The following is a 21,157-nucleotide window of genomic DNA, read 5'->3' on the forward strand; positions in this document are numbered from 1 at the left end:
AAAGAGAGAGAGAGAGAGAGCTCTCAGGCTAACTCATTTACAGAAACAAACAGAATAAATTCACACACATTATGAACCTGCTTCATTGTTCAGGTCAGCCTTCCCCAACTGGGTGCTCTTCAGATGTTTTGGACTACAACTTCCATCTGTGTGACAGTGGTAGCCTGTGGCTGATAATACTTGTAGTCAGAAACATCTGAATGAAGGCTGGATTAAGTCATCAGCTGAGGGAGGTACTTCATGTTCCATCTTCTTCTGTGGCCACATTGGTAAACGACAGCAATAGGGCCTTTTTAGTGGTGTCCCTTAGATTATGGAACCCAGTCAGAGAGTTCCATATGGCATTTGCCATCATTTCCTTAAGGAAAGAGGTCAAAACGTTCCTCTTCCCAAAAACTATCAAGGAGTGTGTGAATATATATATATATATATATATATATATATATATATATATATATATATATATATAACAGTGCTGTGGTTTATTGTTCTGTTCTGGTTTTATGTTGGATTAACCCAATTACGGTTTTGTATCCCAAAGATTTTATGGCCGCTGCGGCTGCCTTTTTAAAAGGCAGAAAGGTAGAATACAGAGGTTTTAAACATGAATGGAATGAATTGTACATTTTAGCTCCTCTGAATAAGTGGAAAACTTATTTGTCAGCATGAAGAATAACATGTGTGACAGCTGAAATGCTTCTTGAATCCCATAATCCTGAAATATGTACTTCTGAAGCATCTCTACCTTTGAAACCATACTAGGTCCTTGAAGAAAGTTGACTATAATGCTAGTCATGACTTGTCCTAGGAGAGAAAAGTGAAGGGCGCAAGGAGCCAGCCCAGAGATTTCTCTAGTGTTTGGTGGGCGAATCTCTTCCACATTTCCCCAAAGCATTGCAGATCAAACTCAGGCATGGAGGGGCAGTTCATATTAACACCCACCCCCCATCCCCATTAGAAAAAACAAACAAACAAATTTAGTGCAAAGAATCATGCAAATCCGATTTCTCTTTGACTGGACATTCACATGGAACATCTGATTCACCAAATATGTTATCTGCATGGGAAGAAATTCACACTTCTCCGCCGCCATGCAAACTGAGGTCCAGCTGTCTGAAATTTCCGAATTGGGACTTTGTGGTTGCTCAACCAATCCTGACATTTCTGAAGATCATAGCATAAAGCAAGTATGAGGAACCTCAGGCATGAGTCCCAAATGCCCTAAGGGTGAAAAAGCTTCCCACATAAGGCACAGAGCAATGGATGCTTGCAATTGGACCAGAAATCTGGATATTTCAGAAATATAGCCTTTAAATATAGTCCAGCTCCATAGGGGATGGTTCTTCGGTCATTTGACCACAATATACCTGTGATTGGGGAAGACCTTCCTCCTCAGTGCAGAAGGATCTTTTGTGATCCTTCATTTACTACGAGATATAGTTGAGTTTCTACTGACAGCTACTCACAGCAATGCCTCTCTCCAGACCCCAGAATTGTGCAAGTGATATTCTTTTCCTTCCTTCTAACCACTGTGCTTTTCAGCTAAGTAATAGAAGGGTGTGAGCAAATGCTTATCAAGCATCATGCAAAATTTAACGGTGGGGATTATAACCTGCATAATCAATTATCCATGGTAGGTCAAGCTGCAACTGTTGACACAAATCATGCTGGCCTTCTTACTACGTAAATTGATAACTTTACACATCTATTAAAAATAATGTGGCATTCAAAAATATTTCCCTGGGAGGCATGTGTGCTGCTCAGTGACTTTTTAATGCTCCAATTAACAAAGAACAACTAGAAATGCCCAAATAATTCATAGCCAGAAATGCCTATGACCATTGCACATTATCCTTTGTGATGATGACACTGTTGCTAGCCTTTAAGAAACAGATGCATTGGCCTAATGAAAAACTTTCATAAGCATGTGGAGCCTGTGTGTCTTTTAAGGAGCTTGCATATTCTTGGAAAAATTAAAGTCTAATATTATCATCACCCTTGGTCATATTTCCATCTTCTGGAGATGAAGCTGGAGATATAAAGTGGGAGAGGAAATTGCCTTCGGGATCAGCCACAGGTGTCTCTACTAGTTCAGAAGAACTAGCGTAAGAGGAGACCATTATGTGTAGCCCAAAGGGGGCTCTTCTGCTTCCCTTCTCTGCCTCTGTGGGCTTGAGATCAAAACCCAAAGTTCAATCAAAGTCTCCTTCACACTGTTGGAACTGATGGATGTAAAGCAGACCGGGTCCCTTGGTTTAAAGAGGCCCCTCTAATGGAAGGCGGAGCTGGCTGTGTAGATGGAGAAGTTGGCGATTGCTGAAACAGCATTCAAGTTCTGCTCTTACTATGTCTCCAGCCTGAGCTGTCCAAGGTACTACTTAATCTTTAAATACTTCCCTTGCCTCAACCTAGACTTTGCCTTACTTCATTACATCATGAACTGTTTCCCCAAACCTAAGCCCTGCTGGATCAGACCCAAGGACCATCCAGTCCAGCATCCTCTCACAGTGGTCAACCATGGGAAGCCAAAAAACAGGAGCTGAGGGCAACAACATTCTCCCCATTTGTTTCCCAGAAACTGGCATTCAGGTGCAACACTGCAGGTGGCAGTCATTCATAGCTTTCTCTCCTGTTAATTTGCCTACAAAACAGAAGAACATCTAGAAGGTGGAAAACAGCACAGACTGCACTATTGCCACTGAAAAAGACTCTCAAGTGTCGAGACTCCTGAATGCACAGAGCCTGCCACACATTCAAATGTCTACAGACAATTATGCGCATCATGTGGTTATTGCAGGTAAAAGACCCAGCAGCAGGAGAGGTACCTAAAGCATGGCCCAGCTCCATTGCCATCACAGCTATTTCCTAAACAAGAGTAATGTATGAATAGGGCTTAAATGTCACCAGGTCCTTGTATCCATTGTACCCAAGAAAGGACACATGGAAGGGAAGACCAGCCTTGTCCCAGTCAGGCAGCCATACTTGTATACAATTCATTGCTTCATTCTCTTACCATCAATCTGATCTCCTTCTCTTCCTTTCCCCACTGCTCCCCTTTGCAAGTCTTTTCAATTTGTAAGCCAGAGTGTTTATGTACTGCAGCATTCCCCAACCTGGTGTTCTCCAGTTGCTGTTGAACTACATCTCCCATCAGCCCTAGCCAGCATGGTCAGTAGTCAGGGATAGTGGGAGTTGGAGTTCAATGAAACCTGGAAGAAACCATGTTGGGGAAGGCTGATGTGCAGCTTTTGCCACCAGCAGTATATTGACTGATATGAGAAGCTTTGGGAGATAGTATTTGCCCCAAACCAGGATAATAATGAAACATATTCAAGTTTTATAAATAATCATACGGGGAATAAAATCTAAAGCAGAAACTATGTGAAGAAACATCTCATAATACTTAAGACTACAATATGAGTTGTCAAGTTTTGTTCTTTTATACTTCTAAAAGAATTCTGCAAAAATCTGCAACATAATAGAAGTTCTAACAGCCTAGCAATACATTGGCAAGATTTTCAGGACTTAAGCTCCATCAGCAGTCATGATCAATGGGATTTTCATATCAATATGTAAAGGGAATTCCACTCCAAATACTTAAATTGAAAATGAAGGATTATATCACAATTAATTGCTTTGTGTTGCTAACGAACTCATCTGGCCTCTGAAGTGCGAAGAACAATTCACTTACCCTTTCCAATGTAATTTCTTCAAATTCATATTCAATCTCTGTTCCATTGACCTAGAAAATAATGATGATATAACAGAGAAATCTATTAATACCTGTGGGAGATAAGGAAGGAAATCCCTGCTTTTATACAAGGACAAGTGTTCTTTCAGCTGTGATGAAACACAGTGTTTCCAAATGAAAAAAGTCGGTAATACTTCTTCAGCTGGAATAAATGCGGAATGCCATGCACGGAAGAACTGAATAGTAGTATGCCAAGGAAAAAAAGTGCTCCATTTAAGAGCGGACTGGCAAAGACTTGCAATATTCTGTCGCTCTGACACATAGGAAAAGAAGAGTTTTGCAGGGCTCTCCAGATATCCCCCCCCCCCCATGTGGTGGGAGGAGAAATAAGTTACCAGATTCTTTTGAACAATGTCTTCAAGGAAATATTTTGAGCTTCATTTTAATTTAGATCCTCTTTCATTTATTCCCCCCCCCCCAACTGCTTTGGGGAAAAAATGCACCATTTACAACATTGTATCCAACTGAGTTCTGCACATAGTAAGAGGCCCACTGAAATCAGTCAGCATGGCCAAGTGGAGAGCCATTCATTTCAATGGATTTGCTACTTAGAAACAACCCATTGTGAGTCGAGGACCCGCCACCCACACAGGAGTACAATAAGACTGCCCGGACACTGAGGTCCAGCTCCGAGGGCCTTCTGGTGGTTCCCTCACTGCGAGAGGCCAAGTTGCAGGGAACCAGGCAGAGGGCCTTCTCGGTGGTGGCGCCCGCCCTGTGGAATGCCCTCCCATCGGATGTCAAGGCGATGGACAACTACCTGACATTCAGAAAACATCTGAAGGCAGCCCTGTTCAGGGAAGTTTTTAATATGTGACATTTTAGTGTATTTTTCATCTCTGTTGGAAGCCGCCCAGAGTGGCTGGGGAAACCCAGCCAGATGGGCGGGGTACAAATAATAAATTATTATTATTATTATTATTATAAGACACAAAGACACATTGTTTTAGGTTAATGGGCAAAAGTAGGCCACAACTTTTATTGGTTACAGCATGTGAGTAGTATTGGCTTAGGCATTGGATGAAACAGCAATACACGACTCCACCCCGCTCAGCCGGGAGTCAAATCAGGGTTAACAACCACTGGGAGGAGCTTGGTGATGCAAATACAACTGGAAGCTCCCCCATGACGTCACCAGGGGTCGTGCCATGGCCCTAGCCACCAGCAAGGCATCAGACAGGATCCACGACTGCCGGATTCCTTTAATGGAATACCCAAAAGAGGAGGTGTAGATGATGGCCCATACCCAATCCTCCAACACAGCACACATATTCCAATGCCTAACCGCTCACACCAGAAAGTTGTGATGAATTGCTACGAGGTAGGCGAAAAAAACAAGAGGCTGGTGTCAATTTGCCAAATGGATAAAAAGGTCCTACCACACCCTTTGGGCAACCAACCGAAGTCCATAGCAAGGTCAATACGCAAATGAAGCTGACCTAAGAGGGAGAGAGGGCGGGAGATCCGAAGAAAGCAGGAACAGACTGGGAGCTGAGCACTGCCGCGGCTGTTTAAATGCAGCTAGCCCCGCCCACCAGCCGGCCCTGTTGGTCAGCTGGAAGGCTTGGCTGCGGCAGCAGAAGCAATCAGGAGCAGGGAGCCAATTACGCCACCCTGCCCCTGAGGAAAGCTGCTCCCGTTCACAACGCCTTCCCTCTGGGAGGAGGAGAGGCCTTACCATTAGCTTGCTATGTGGAGTTTGGAACTGACAGGGTTAAAACTCCGTGGTGTCCTGTATCTGGGAGGAGCTCAATGCAGAGAAATGCGTCACAGTCTGTGTCACTGTTCAGACTTGCTTTCGCTTCTGCCTGAGACGCAGCTCAGCTTAGAGGCTGCGTGTGTGTGCTTTTGGAGCACGGAACATGTCGGAGGTTTCTGATGGATTTACTGCTTTGTAAATAAACGCTTCTAGAGATAAGAACCAAACTGTCTTTGGACTTGATTTATCCCTTATCTCACATGGACGCAGGACCGCTGCTACTCTGCTCTCCTGCCAGGTCAGCTCCCCAGCAGAGCCAACGCAGGGAAGCCTGACCGGACTCAGGATTTGTTTACCCCAAAATGCTACACATAAACATCACACAGATTGGTTCTCATTTAAAAAGAAAGAAATGGATGCCCCCTTTTCTCAAAGCATCTTTTACTATGTCATGAAATCATTTCCAACCTTTCCAAAGATATCTCAAGTCAGTTAGCTTCATTCTTACTACCACAGCAACCAAAACCATCCTCAGCTTCCTGCAAGTAGCTCCCCGGCCTGTCACAGGGCTAAGTAAATGAAACATGCCTATACTTCCTTTCCTAACAGTTTGAAAAAGGCAATACAGTGGTACCTTGGGTTACAGACGCTTCAGGTTACAGACACTTCAGGTTACAGACTCCACTAACCCAGAAATAGTACCTCGGGTTAAGAACTTTGCTTCAGGATGAGAACAGAAATCGTGCGGCAGCAGCAGGAGGGCCCATTAGCTAAAGTGGTACCTCAGGTTAAGAACAGTTTAAGGTTAATAACAGACCTCCAGAATGAATTAAGTACTTAACTCGAGGTACCTCTGTAGTCATCAGCTGCCAAACCATACTATCACAGCACAACACAAGTTGGGAGGAACTACTTTGAGATAAGCAGCTTAAGGATGTTGGCCCACACTGAGTAGATATGTGGGGAAATGCTCTCTTTGGCACAGCAGTGAAGCATTAAAACACATGACACATGGGAACGGGACAAGTTTAGCTGGTTGCCCTTAGAGCACTCGAGTCTCTTCTTCTGCATAGAGGAGATTACAATATGAGACCCTTCCCCAAAGTGAGGCACCCTTTGCTGACTCAGAATTTGCATAGCACAGAGGACTTCCGGTTTGGAACGCTAGCAGTGAGGGAGCGCGGAGAAGTTTCTCCGAACTTCATGGGGTTTTTGAGGGGCAACGCATAGGCACTGCGACCCCAAATCTCAAGGGGGGCCCCCTTGAGAGAAGCGCAACCAGCAGCGTTGGAGTGGTCCAGAAGCTTTCTCGGTTTTCTCTATTTTTTGGGGGGAAGGTCCGGGAAGCGACGGATCGAGAAACGCGTTCCGGTAAGCTCTGCGAACCTCATGCGGTAATGCCTCTAGCTCCCTTTGAAAAAGCGTCAAACCTCTGCAAATTTAAATCCAGATGCCCTTGGTGGTGTGTGACAAACGTGGGGACTGAAATTTAAAAGATAGAAACCAAGGAGCGAAGGATGTTAAGAGATTAAACAAAAGAGCTCGACCTGTTTTTTCGGATCTAAGATGGCGCTGAAACCGAAATCGGAAGAGTGAAACAATGAATTGCTTTTGCCCGCTGTAGCAACAGAAAAGTGAAAGTCCCTGCCGGCAGCTCAGCGGGGCGAGAAAATAACTGAAAGAAAGTAGCTAAACTAAAGAAAACTTTTAAAGACTTTGTTGCATTTTGGGTGAAGTGAAGAAGTGTGGCGGATATAAGAGGAGGATATAAAGGGTTACCGAAAGACAGAGTTTGGGAGTGGAAGAAACAAGAGGGAGAAGGGGAGAGCGGAGTAAAAGGGTCGAAGTAAATGGCGTTGAATTAAATATATCTCCCCTTTCCACCTGCCCGGTCGGCGGCTCTTTTTTTTTCTATTCCTCCTTCTTTATAGATCTTGTGGTTCTTTGTCTTCTGTTTTTTTTTCTTCTTAACAACGGGAGGGAATATTTGCATAAGACCCACGTCCATATGATCCGCTAGAGCATGTTTTTGAACTATAGTAACCCAGTTGGTCTTTATGTACCCCGCCGGTCCGTAAGGGACCTAATTAAAAATATTATATCTGGAAAAATAACCCGCGCGACGAAGGCTGCTACAGTGCAACAACACTGCCAGGTTTCAACTGACCCGTGAGCGGATTAATGTTCTCAGGAGAAACAGAAGCCTCACTTACGACCCCTCTCCTTTTGTTGGATTAATAAAAGATAACTGTGACCTGAAGGCTCCAGTAGAGAAGCGCAAAGCTAGGAAACTTGTTTTCTCTTTTCCGTGGACTATTGGCAGACTACAACGGGACCTGAATTATTTGTGGACTATAAAGAGACTTCGAAAGGCTTCAAATCTAAACTCTTCTTTCTTCCTCGACGCACCACTTCTTTTTTGTAATTTTTGAACCCTTTGGCTCCCCGGATCCTTCCCCTGCCCCCCCCCCTCCGTTTGGTTTTTTTTTTTCCCACTTTCTCTCTTTGTCTCTGCCCTCCCCCTCTCCCCTTTCCAACCTTGACAAGAATATAACCTGGAGAATTTTCTCAACAATCACTCCCAGTACGTGAAAATGGATTAGGCCAAACAAGTGGCTGAAGTCTAACCAAAGGAAGGGAACGTAACCACAACTCTTTCATTTATTTAACTCTGGGTTTTTGTTTTCTCCCTTTGCCTTCCCCACCTTTTCTGATTCTATACCCCCAGGCCATCCCCCCTCCCTACCTCTTTCCCCTACCCCTCTTTTTTTTCTTAATTAATTTTTTTTCTCTTCTTTCTTTTGAGTGCTCCCCTAACACGCAAGTGTAACAACTTCTAGGTGGTAGTGCACTACCAAATAGTGGAGTGGTTAATAAGCCTACAATTTTGCCTAATTGCTGGGAATTAGTTGAGCAGTAGACGAGATATTGTGAGGAAAAAAAACAGGACTTGCGTTTTGAATAAGGCAGTCTTACCTGATTTAAAATACAGCACTCAGAGCCGGCTTAAAGGCAAACCTGTAAAGCATTTGAATCAAATAGACTTGTAGAAGATTGTGCGCCCCTTAGGGGAGAGTCATAAGAAACTAAATTAAAACTTTGTTCATAATTTAAGGGGGTGGAGGAGATGGCGGGAAAGGATGGGAAGAAGTCAATAGGCACACCGATAGAGAGAAAAACCTCACGACAAGAAGAAATTAAAGACCTAGACGTACTATGGCTGAAAATAAAAGAAGAATTTAAACAGAATGAAATCCATATGGAGAAAAAGCTAGGAGAGATGCAGGAGTCGATTGATAAAAAAATAGAAGGTGTGGTTGGAGAATTGTCAAATAAGATAAAAGAGCTAACGACTCGAACAAAGTCCGTAGAAGACTCTAACAAAAAAATGCAAAGAGAGATGAGAGATCAGAGAAAGGAAACTGAGAAAATGAAGGAGAACTTTAAAGATTTGAGTAAGAGTCAGGACCAAGTTCTGGACAATTTAGCATTGATGGAAATGAAACAAAAGCAGGCAAATTTAAAATTTAGAGGAGTAGGGGAGGAAATCAACGAAGACATTAAAGGAAAAATGATTAAAGAACTGGCAAAGTGGCTAACCTTAAAAGAGGAAGAAGTAGCCCAAGCTATAGAAAATGCTTTTAGAATAAAAATAAGATCTAAACAAAACAAATTGAAAAAGGTTCCAGGAGACTGTCTAGTAATCTTTAAATCGATAGAATTGAGAAACATAATACTGCGAGAAAGCTACCAGAAGAAACTGATAATTGATGGAAGACCAATTATTATTTTCAAAGAAATTCCGATCAGACTTCTTCGAAAGAGAGAAGGGTACAAACAGCTAGTCAACATCCTAAAAAGGAATGGTATACAACACAGATGGGAATTCCCAGAAGGGATTTCCTTTTTTTACAAAGAAAAAAGATTCAAGATTACTGAAAGTCAGGAAGTCAGTAAATTCCTACGTAGATATGAGAGAGATCTTGGGAAGACGGAGGAGAGGAGTGGGGGGAGAGGTGGAGGGGTGGAGGAGGGGGATGATGCGGGACTGGGGGTTGTGGGGGGGAGGGTGGGGGGGAGAGGGGGGGAGAGATAGGAGACGAAGAAGTAGGTGAGGAGGAAGAAGGAACAGAAAGTAAAACCACCCGAATTTAAATCGGAGAAACTTAAATTAGTAATTTACTGACTTAATTGTAGATAAATACGATAATGAATCTTAAAATTCTAACATGGAATGTAAATGGTTTGAATGACAAAACTAAAAGGAATAAAATTGTAAATGTTTTGAAAAAGAAAAAATTGGACGTAATCTGTATTCAAGAGACACATGTAGCCAAAAAGCACAAACACGTATTGTTAAATAAGAATTTAGGAACGGAATTTATAAGCTCCATGACGGAAAAAAAAAGGGGAGTTGTAATATATGTTAACGCAAAATGGGAACCTAAATTGATATATAAAGATAAAGAAGGAAGGATATTAGGGGTGCAAATCAACTTTCAGGGGGAAAAGATTAATGTGGTAAATATATATGCCCCAAATTCTAATAGGCCAGAGTTCTTTAAGAAATTAGAACAAGTCTTGATGAATTTAGAAAACAATAGGACGATATTATTGGGAGATTTCAATGCGGTGCCAACACCAGAGATTGATAGACAAACAGAAAGGGGAAAACGAAACCAAGGGAAATTACCAAAATCATTCCAAGACCTGGAAGAGAATATGGATCTAATAGACATATGGAGACACAAGCACCCAACGGAAAAGCAGTTTACTTTTTTCTCAGAGGTACATAAAAGCTGGGCCAGAATAGATCAAATTTGGACCTCAAGGGAGTTAACCTTAAGAGCTACTAAATGTGAAATCCAACCAAGAACCCTTTCTGACCATAATTCAATAACACTGGAATTAAAGGGCACTTCACAAGGGGGTTTTAGATGGAGGTTAAATGAATACTTGTTAGACAATGATGAGGTTGTAGAAAAAGCTAAAGCCACATTAAAAGAGTATTTTGACTTGAACCTAAATATAGGAACAAATTTAGAAGTGGTATGGGATGCCAGTAAGGCGGTCCTAAGAGGTTTCTTTATCCAACAAAATAGTTATAAGAAGAAAATGAGACAGCAAAAGAAGGAAGAAATCCTTAGACAGATAAGGGAGGCTGAAAAAAAATTAATTGAGAATCCAAAAGATGACCAAAGTATACAAATTATAAAAATATTACAAACACAATATTCGATGTTAACGAATCAAGAAATTGAATGGAAAGTCAAGCAAACGAAACAAAGATATTTCGAATCAGCAAATAAAACTGGAAAACTATTGGCTTGGCAATTGAGGAAAAGGCAAAAGCAAAATGTGATAAATAAAATAAAAGTAGAAGAAGAAGTGATAGAAGACCCAAAAAGGATACAAAAAATTTTTCTTAAATTCTACGAGGGATTATATAAAAAAGGAGAAGAAGACCTAACCCAAATAGAAAGGTATTTGGAGAATTGTAAAGGAAAGATCATAACGGAAGAAGAAAAATCCCAACTAAATAGACCTATAAATATAGAGGAGATCCAGAACGCGATTAAAAAAATGAAATTAGGGAAAGCACCGGGACCGGATGGTTTATCGGCAAAATATTATAAAGTTTTGGGAGATGAATTGGCAACAACGCTCTGCAAGACCATGAATAATATACTAAGAGGAGGAAAGATTCCTGAGTCCTGGAGGGAGGCTTTTATAACGTTGATTCCAAAACCGGATACAGAAAAATTGAACATTAAGAACTATAGGCCAATATCGCTATTGAATAACGATTATAAAATATACGCAGATATCATGGCAAACAGACTGAAAAAATGTTTAATAAACTTAATCCATAAGGACCAGGCGGGTTTCCTCCCAAATAGGTTCATGAAAGATAATTTGAGACACATTATAAACATAATTGAATATTTGGAGATTAATAATAATATACCTGCGGCATTGATTTTCATAGATGCCGAAAAGGCGTTCGATAATGTCTCTTGGTTGTTCCTAATAAAATCTTTGGAGGTGGCAGGAATAGAGGGTGAATTCTTGAAAGGAATACAGGCAATATACTCAACCCAATTTGCCAAATTGGTAATAAATAATAATCTTACAAACATATTTAAAATCGAGAAGGGTACAAGACAGGGGTGCCCCCTCTCTCCGCTATTATTTATTATAGTATTGGAAGTACTGGCGAACAGAATAAGATCGAAACGAGAGATTCAAGGAATTAAAATAGGAGTGAAGGAATTTAAACTAAGAGCTTATGCGGACGACCTAATGTTGTCTTTAGAAGAACCACAAGGTAGTTTGGGCAAGGCGCTGGAGATCTTAGAAGAATATGGTAAACTATCCGGTTTTAAACTGAATAAACTAAAAACCAAAATGTTGACAAAAAACCTGGGTGCTGAGGAAAGAGAAGAACTAGAGAGAAAACATGGGATAAAGGTGGTAAAAAAAATAAAATACTTAGGAATATGGCTTACACCAAAAAACATAAACTTAATTGAAGATAATTATACAACCACATGGAAGGAAATTAAAAAAGATTTGGATGTTTGGAACAGAGCTAACCTCTCGTGGATGGGCAGGATGGAGACAATAAAAATGAATGTCCTTCCAAGAATGCTGTTCTTGTTTCAAAATATTCCAGTAATTAGGGGGTCAAAATTATTTAAAGATTGGCAGAAAACCCTCTCAAGATTCATTTGGCAGGGAAGGAGGCCAAGGATAAGATTTAAATTACTTACAGACCGAAAGGAGAGAGGGGGACTCGCAGTCCCTAACTTGAAACTATACTACGAGGCCTCCTCCCTATGCTGGGTTAAAGACTGGATAACCTTGGAAAACACTGATTTATTGGATCTTGAAGGTGCAGACAACAGGTTCGGATGGCATGCCTACCTCTGGGCAAATAAAGAGAAGGCTCATAAAGGGTTCTCAAATCACATTATTAGGGGCCCATTATACGAAGTTTGGGAAAAAAATAAAAAACTGTTAGAATGGAGAACGCCCTGGTGGTTGTCCCCAGTAAACATCGTAACTATTAAAAAAATAAATATGGAGGAACAGAAATTAACATATGAAGATTTACTGATAAGATCGGAAGACAGCTGGAAATTAAAGCCATATGAGGAGCTGAAGGGAAAGTTGACAAGCTGGTTATAGTACCATCAAATTAACGCGATTTGGTCAAAAGATAAAAAAATTGGAATGAATGAAAAGAAATCAAAATTTCAAATTGAAATAATAGAAAATAAATTTAAATTATTATCCAAAATGTACAATTTATTACTGGAATGGGACACAAAAGACGAAGAAATTAAGGAGGTTATGGTAAAATGGGCGATAGACCTGGGGCACAACATAGAATATGAAAAATGGTCAAAATTGTGGAAGGAGGGATTAAAATTCACGGCGAGTGTTGCAATCAGAGAAAATCTAGAGAAGATGATATATAGATGGTATATTACACCAGAGAAGCTAAGTAGGATGTACAAAACTGGAAATAAGGCCTGCTGGAAATGTAAAACAAAAGAAGGCAATTTCATACACATGTGGTGGACATGTGAGGAAATAAAAAAATTTTGGGATACGATATATAATGAATTAAAAAAAATATTGAGATATACATTCCCGAAAAAGCCAGAGGCCTTCCTATTAGGTATCATCGGAGAAGAAATTAAGAAAGAAGATAGAGTCTTATTTCAATACTCAACAGCAGCGGCCAGAATGTTAATTGCCCAAAATTGGAAAAACAGAAATATACCAACGATGAGGGATTGGCAAACGAAACTATATAACTTCGTCGAATTAGCTAAAATGACGCAGAGAATTAGAAACCAAAAGAATACAAAGTCAAATAACGACTGGATTAAATTTATGACATATATTGAAGGTAATTATAGTAACCTACCAAATATAGCAGGCTTGTTATGAAACTTTCGATGTATAGATAGATCAAATAACCCAACATCAGCTGTAAAAACGAAACTTTTAAAATTAAGAACCCGAAATCAGGAGGGAAGGAAGTCAGCAAGTATGTGCTATTTATCAGCTTATTTTTATTTTTTATTTTTTTCATTGCTGTGGTGCTTTTTTTCTTTTTTTTTCTTTTTTTTTCTTTTTGTCACTATTTTCTGTTATTTAAGTTAATAAGTATTGGGCTTAATGTAAATTTTTTCTTTTCTGTATTAGTTGTTGTCTAAGATGGTTTTGTTTTTTCTTTATGTGTGTGTGATAAATGAAACTTAATAAAAAAGAATATTAAAAAAAAAAAAAGAATTTGCATAGCACAGTGTGACTCATATCATCTTGCCAACTCCATCTGAAAATAACTATGGGCTGTATCCAACATTCTCTGTCCTTAGCGCAAGGGCTCTTGAGCTAGCAGACAGGTGAATTTTAACATTCCGCAGCGGAGAAATCCAATACAACAGTTGAACTGTGGGAAATGAGACCGGCGATAGATTGCACAGTCTACGGTGCAACACAGTTACTAGCAATCTGCTTATTATGCATTGTATGGTGCAACAGCATCCCACTTGTGCAAAACATTTCACCAGCGAAACAAGTATACAATGCTAAGTCTCTTTAAGTTAGCACTACAATGGAGCCCACCCTATGGGTAGTATTCAGTGCCAGTCCTATTTGGAGTAGACACACTGAAGTTAATAGATATGGCTAATTTAGGCTCTTTTGAATTATGGTGCTGGAGGAGACTCTTGAGAGTCCCATGGACTGCAAGAAGATCAAACCTATCCAATCTTAATGAAATCAGCCCTGAGTGCTCACTGGAAGGACAGATCCTGAAGCTGAGGCTCTAATACTCTGGCCACCTCATGAGAAGAGAAGACTCCCTGGAAAAGACCCTGATGTTGGGAAAGATGGAGGGCACAAGGAGAAGGGGACGACAGAGGATGAGATGGTTGGACAGTGTTCTCGAAACTACCAGCATGAGTTTGACCAAAGTGCAGGAGGCAGTGGAAGACAGGAGTGCCTGGCATGCTCTGGTCCATGGGGTCACGAAGAGTCGGACATGACTAAACAACTAAACAACAACAACAACAACAACAACTTAGGCTCATTAATTTCAATGAGTCTACTCTGAGTAGGACTTAGGTGAATACCACCCTATGCTTTGGAAAGGCAACATTTCAGCTATAGGGAGCTTCCAAGAACGACACTTGTTATCGAGATCTTCCTCGTTTCTGCTTATTTCCAGTTTTTGTTTTTTAAAATCTTGGTGGAAGTTAGTGGTAGCTTTAGATGCCAACCATTAAATATATCTCCCTGCCATTCAGGATTTCCCCACTCTTTATAGGACAAGTACAGGGAACCTAGAGGCCAACTGAACCCACCCCCCTTGCCTTCTCTATCTGGCCCCCAGGACTTTCCTTAGGTCACCGCTCCTGCCCCTGCCACACCCCTTGCCAGCTCTGTACTGCACCCTCCTCAAGTGCTTTTTCCTGGCTGGAATGTAACCTTCTTGGTTGTCTAGATTGAGGATGCAGAGATAAGCAGGAGTTGGGGGTATGGAAATCACTGGATTTTGTGTGGCTGGAATGCAGTCTTACTGTGCAAAGGCAAGAGTTACACCTAGAGCTCCATCCACTTCCCCCCTCTGGCCCTTCTAACCACTGGTGTGCCAGCCCCAGGAATGTGGCTTTTGGGGTAAAAAAAAGAGTTTCCTGCCACCTGATTTAGGAACTCAGCAGTGTCTCAGTTCCTTAATTACTTACTCTATTTATATACTGCTTTACAACCCACAATCTCTGAAGCGATTTGTAATGAAGTTTGTGAAAGAGCACCTCTCAATTTAAAACCATGCAACAATCCAGCCAAAGCACACAACGGTGGTACCAGAACAGCAGCATTACTGCCCAACAGCCTGAACCAACAGGTTTTCATCTGGTGTCTAAAGGCCAGCAGTGCTGGAGCCAATAGGATTTCAAAGGGAACAGGGTTCTAGAGTCAGGGTGCCACCACAAAAAAGGCCTGGTTGTGTGTCACGGCCAACCATGTAGTTCCTAGCAGAGGAATATTAAGGAGGGCCTCTCTAAAGGTCTTCAATTCATAGGCAGCCACTCCTCCCCAAATACAATCATACCTCAGCTCCCAAACACCTTGGGAGTCGAGTGTTCCAGCTCCCGAACAATCAAAAACCGGAAGTGAGTGTTCCAGTTTTCGAACATTCTTTTGGAAGTTGAACGTCTGACAAAGCTTCTGCGGCTTCCGATTGGCTGCAGGAGCTTCCTGCAGCCAATCAGAAGCAGCACTTTGGTTACTGAACGTTTCAGAAGTCGAACAGACTTCCAGAATGGATTCCATTCGACTTCAGAGGTACAACTGTATTTAGCTCCTAGGTCATTCGGGGATTTCTGTGCAACTTGTAAAACCTTGAATTCAGACCAGAAATGAATTGGCATATGGCTATGTCTCTGCCACAGGTAATTTGCCTCTCAAGAAGAAGCCACAGTTCATCTGTTGAAGTTTCCCACACATTTGCAGGGTCTTGTATGTGTTGGGGAGGGGGGTCCTTTCAGAAGGGCCTCAGCTTACAAACCTCATTTGTGCACAGATCACACCATGGAGTCCTTTGGACCTAAGCCAACCACTTTAATATCCAGCTGAGATTTTTATCCAACAGGAATGAATCAATCTCTCTTTTTTAAAGAAAAGATCCAAAAGCCTCCATTAAGAATTGCTGCTTCCATCTAAGCGACCAAGAAAAACAAATAAATCATAGCGAGGAAAGGAAAGGTGCACAAATGTATTCAGCAACATGCTGTTCTCATTTTCTCCCACTGAGATGCCTAATATTTGCTCTTTTCACCTGCCTCGATTTGCAAAGCACAGTACAAATTGTTAAAACATTTTTTAAAAAAAAAACAAAAAACAGAACATTCGTACCACAACCTTCTGGTTTTGTAAACTCTTAAAGCATGAATATTAAGCAGTACGCAAGTATTCTGAGGTTACCTTGCTTTCTTGCCTTATGGTAATCTACCTTACCATATTTTTTACTGTCTTTTCCAGTACAGTTTTACCATTTTACTGTCTTCTCCAGCCTAAGACAACCCTTCTGCCTGTTCCAGGACCACCGTGTTTATTTTAGATCTTTGTGGCAGGTGGAAAGTCCAACCTAGATCTGTAGCTAACAAACGCTGCTCCGTAAGGCTTTTCTTTGCTTCACTGCATAGAGTCAGGTTTCCTTTGCGTTATTATTAATGCAGCAAAAACGAGCGAGGAAAAAATAGCAGAAGGAATTTCTTTTAGGAAACCATCTGGGGTTTAAAACTACTGTTAGAGGACAAGAATCCCAAGACTACATTAAATGTAGCTAAATTCTGTGCGTCTGCAATCAATCGCAGGAAGCAAGTGGTATCCCATAATGTTCAAACCCCTAAATGTTAATTACAGGGGACACGCTAACAATTAATTTTAATTTTTGTATTTAGAGCCTTGTTATATTCATATTGACCCTAGTATTTCTGATATTTTTTATGATCTGTGTTATTGTATGTGTTGATGCTGGTCTGTGACTGTATTAATAAATTCAATTCAATTCAATTCATCTGGGGTGGGGGTGGGGGGGGGAAGGTGTATGATGATTATCCAAACTAGTCTTCAAATGAACATGAGATCTAACCATAGATGTGGGCTGAGATTTAGAAATAACCCCATTAGAGCCCCCTGGAAGCTAAGACCAATGGGAGTTCCAAGACATCTCTTTGCTGTGGACAGAGCTAGAGGCAGTATTTTTAACAACAACAACAACAACAACAACAACAACAACAACATTGCTGCAGGGGAGGTTAGAAGGTTCCAGCTGATGGAAAGTTAAAAGCTGCATTATACTGAGCCAAACCGTTGATCCACCTAGCTCAGTATTGTCTACACCGATCGGCAGAGGATGTGTTGGGTTTCAGGCAGGGGACCATTCCAGCCCTACCTGGAGTTGCCAGAGATCAAACCTTCTGTGGCCTTCTCCATTCCAAACTTCCCAGCTCCCAAACAACTAAAAGTCTTGTAGTTGTTGTTCTTTTTGACATCTGGTGGAAGGGCGTTCCACAGGGCGGGCGCCACTACCGGGAAGGTCCTCTGCCTGGTTCCCTGTAACCTGGCTTCTTGCAGTGAGGGAACCGCCAGAAGGCCCTGGGAACTGGACCTCAGTATCCGGGCAGAATGATGGGGGTGGAGGCACTCCTTCAGATATACTGGACCGAGGCTGTTTAGGGCGCTCATCTCCCTTTATTGGCCGAGGGAGCCGACATACAGATTCTGGGTCACGTGGCCAGCATGACTGGCAAACCAGAGCAGCACACGGAAATGCCATTTACCTTCCCACCGGAATGGTACCTATTTATCTACTTGCACTTTGATGTGCTTTTGAACTGCTAGGTTGGCAGGAGCAGGGACTGAGCAACGGGAGCTCACCCCGTTGTGGGGATTTGAACCACCAACCTTCTGATCAGCAAGTCCTAGGCTCTGTGGTTTAACCCACAGCGCCACCTACGTCAAATGACGCAGTCAAATCGTAACCCCAGATATTTCAGGGAAACTCCTCCTGTCTTCCCACCTGTCCCACAAAAGCAATCAAAAACACATTTTGTTTTATTTTTGCCAGGCAGCCAAAAGTGGGAGTCAAATGGTCGCAAAAACATGAAGAGGGAATTTTGGTCCACCATTACTTTAGATAATATCTTGTGCCCAGAGAGATGGCCTTCTTGGTGGTGGCACCCCACTTGTGTGATGCTTTACTCTAGCGAGTCTCACTGGGTGCTTCCACTTTTGGTATTCTCAGTGCCTGGCAAAGATGTGTATTTTTTAAATGCACCTAGGCAACTTTAAGTTTTAGTTGCTTTTCAGCTGCTGCCATTATGACTGAGGGATGTACATTTCTGAAATAAAACTAAGCTTCTGATGCATCATAGTTATCTGCTGGTTTTAAAGTACTGGTGCTGTTTTCTTTATTTGCACATTTTATTGCAAGATAATATTTTTTTTTTAAAAAAGCAACAACCACCTTGCATACCTTCGTGAAAGGCTCTATGAACAGTATTATGAAAATATACTTTTTCTGTGAAAGGAGGTGAAAGAGTGGCAGCAGTTAGTGATGGCTGCTGCCTATTGGGACTGGCAGAGTGGCAGGCAGGGAGGCTAACTGGAGCTGGAGCTAAACCTAATTCTAGTTTGCCTCCATCCTCTTCCCTGCTGTGGTCCAGAATGGCAACAGCGAAGCTAAGATGGTGGCCGCTGACAGCCAGTTCCCACATCCTGGACTTGATGTAAGTAATGAGATAGACAAGCTGGGGCTGGCTGCAGGCAGACTCAAATTGGTGGGGGCAGCGCCCCACTCACCTCCAGCTCAAGAGTGTGTTGACGACTGTTGCTGGCAGAAAACTGCAGAGTTCAAGGCTTTGCCGTGAGGCCACACACAGATTTCTAGCCATTAATCCTTCATTATCAGGTGGCGTATATTAAAGTAGGGTGAAAACAAACAGTTGCATTTCACTCCGGGTTTAACATTCTCCGCTGTCTCCACAAAGCATAAAAACTACCTTACGGAAGCTGTCTGGGATCACGTTTACCTTCCAATCAAGTCAATCTTCTGTAGAAAATTATCGGATCAAGTATTCATGAGACAAAGTTAATTTGCACTACCCACAGAGAGATTCGTTTCTCCTAGCTGGTTGTGAGATAACAGACGTGCCTTGTTTGATGGAGTGCAGATTACAATTCGAGCCGGATGCCAGGTGTTTTTCATTAGCTCGATGCACTATGGTCAATGAATCCCTCTATAATGCAAAATACGGCCAGAGACAGAGGAGAATCTAAACTGCAATCCAGGCTTGGCCAATGCAGACGCCAAAAATCTACAGGCATATTTTAATTGGGGGTGAATGTATCAGGCCAATGGGGGCTCTTTCACTAGGCCATAGCCCTCCAAAAGAGAATGTCAAGCATTTTTAAATAATAAGCCCCTAATCTCAAATCCCATGTTATTTCCTGTCCCCACACATGTGGATTTACAAAAGTTTGTGGAGGCATAATGGTCAATTTTCTGTTCTCTGGCCAGTCTGATATCTGCATCACTTAGCCAGAGGCAAGTCAAGCAAATGGTGTAACAATGGCTTTTTTTCAGCCGGAACTCAGCACCTCTTAGGTAGGCGCCATTGCCATTCTAAGAGAACGAGGGAGGCATTCATTGTGAGCTCCAGCACCTCTTTTTCTAAAAAAATAGCACTGGGTATAATTATGGTGCTGGAGGAGACTCTTGAGAGTCCCATGGACTGCAAGAAGACCAAACCTATCTATTCTTAAGGAAATCAGCCCTGAGTGCTCACTGGAAGGACGGGTCCTGTAGCTGAGGCTCCAATACTTTGGCCACCTCATGGGAAGAGAAGACTCCCTGGAAAAGACCCTGATGTTGGGAAAGATGGAGGGCACAAGGAGAAGGGGACGACAGAGGACGAGGTGGTGGGACAGTGTTCTCGAAGCTACGAACATGAGTTTGACCAAACTGCGGGAGGCAGAGGAAGACAGGAGGGCCTGGCGTGCTCTGGTCCATGGGGTCACGAAGAGTCGGACACGACCAAATGACTAAACAACAACAACAACGACAACAATAAGCACACCACATGGTCTTCTGCTAGCTGGACTGAGACACTGGGAAGAAACTCCTGTGTTTCCTGAGCAAAATACAATATAGGAGGCAGGGAGGATACATTTAGCATTGTCAGATGATGGAATCCTGTGCAAAATAAATTCCAATACTCATATGAGCAACAACAACATGGAGATGATGCAGGCTATTGCAGCCTTTGACTATGAACTAACTGCTAGAGGATAATTCATTTTCTGCCATTCAAGCTGCCCATCAAATGTATTTCCACAATTTACTCTCAGCGATCTAAAGCTCCTCTCAAGTCAGTGAACCCAGAAACGTGGCTAATTAACTAGTCCTTTTATGATTTGCAGCAACCCTCCGCTATAAAGAACTGCCGATCATATGAAAGGGGCCCTGTCCTTTCACCATTTCAAATGAAAGGACAAATTCACAATTGGCCAGACGGTGCAATATTGAAAAAGGTTTGCAGACACTACTCAATGTCAAACAGCGGCCAACTTTAAAACTGAGGGCTTCAAACCATCGCACTCACATCTTATTCTGAAATGTCCAAGATTCAGAGCAGATGCAAAGCTAAGAAGCTTTGTAGGATAGCAAAGACTCGAATCAGTGCTTAAAAGGAGGAAGAGACAATCAACTTACATACCAACACATGCACCGTTGGCCCATCAGGTTGCTGTTGTTTTTTGTTAAGGTTTCTTTTTGTTAAAGTTTTGAAAAAGTTCTTAGGGAAGCTGAGATTTTGAGCAGGGAGAGAAAAGGGCGTGCAGACAATTAAAAGCAGTGGGGAGGGGATGGTTTGGAGTAGAAACACTGAAGGGCAGGCGTCAAATCACCCTTTCCTGCTGCCATTTTTTATTTTATAAAGTTTTGTGGCAATGGCTTCTTTTTTTACATATAAGAAATTTAAGCACATAAAATATTTGGACCTAAATCCAGCTATGCCCTTTAATTCACAAATGGGCTTCCTGATCCAGTGGAAGAGGAGATAAGGCATTTTTCATCTGTTCCCCCTGGAGCACAAGGAAACCTGTTCCACTCTGTTGTGGGG

At 42.0% G+C, this 21,157-nt stretch overlaps 1 protein-coding gene across 32 annotated transcripts in view; it reads right to left on the reverse strand.

The window, feature by feature from the left end:
• The window catches only part of DLG2 (discs large MAGUK scaffold protein 2), an 874,668-nt gene that overhangs the window by 274,012 nt on the left and 579,499 nt on the right, over nt 1–21,157 (reverse strand). For all 32 annotated transcript variants that reach the window (XM_079973452.1, XM_079973437.1, XM_079973448.1 and 29 more), the window contains one exon: nt 3,692–3,742. In XM_079973452.1, the coding sequence (XP_079829578.1) occupies nt 3,692–3,742 (51 nt within the window). The remainder of the gene's footprint in view (nt 1–3,691; nt 3,743–21,157) is intronic.

Source organism: Podarcis cretensis, assembly GCF_951804945.1.
Source record: "Podarcis cretensis genome assembly, chromosome: 4".
In the NCBI taxonomy this organism is placed as follows: Eukaryota; Metazoa; Chordata; class Lepidosauria; order Squamata; family Lacertidae; genus Podarcis; species Podarcis cretensis.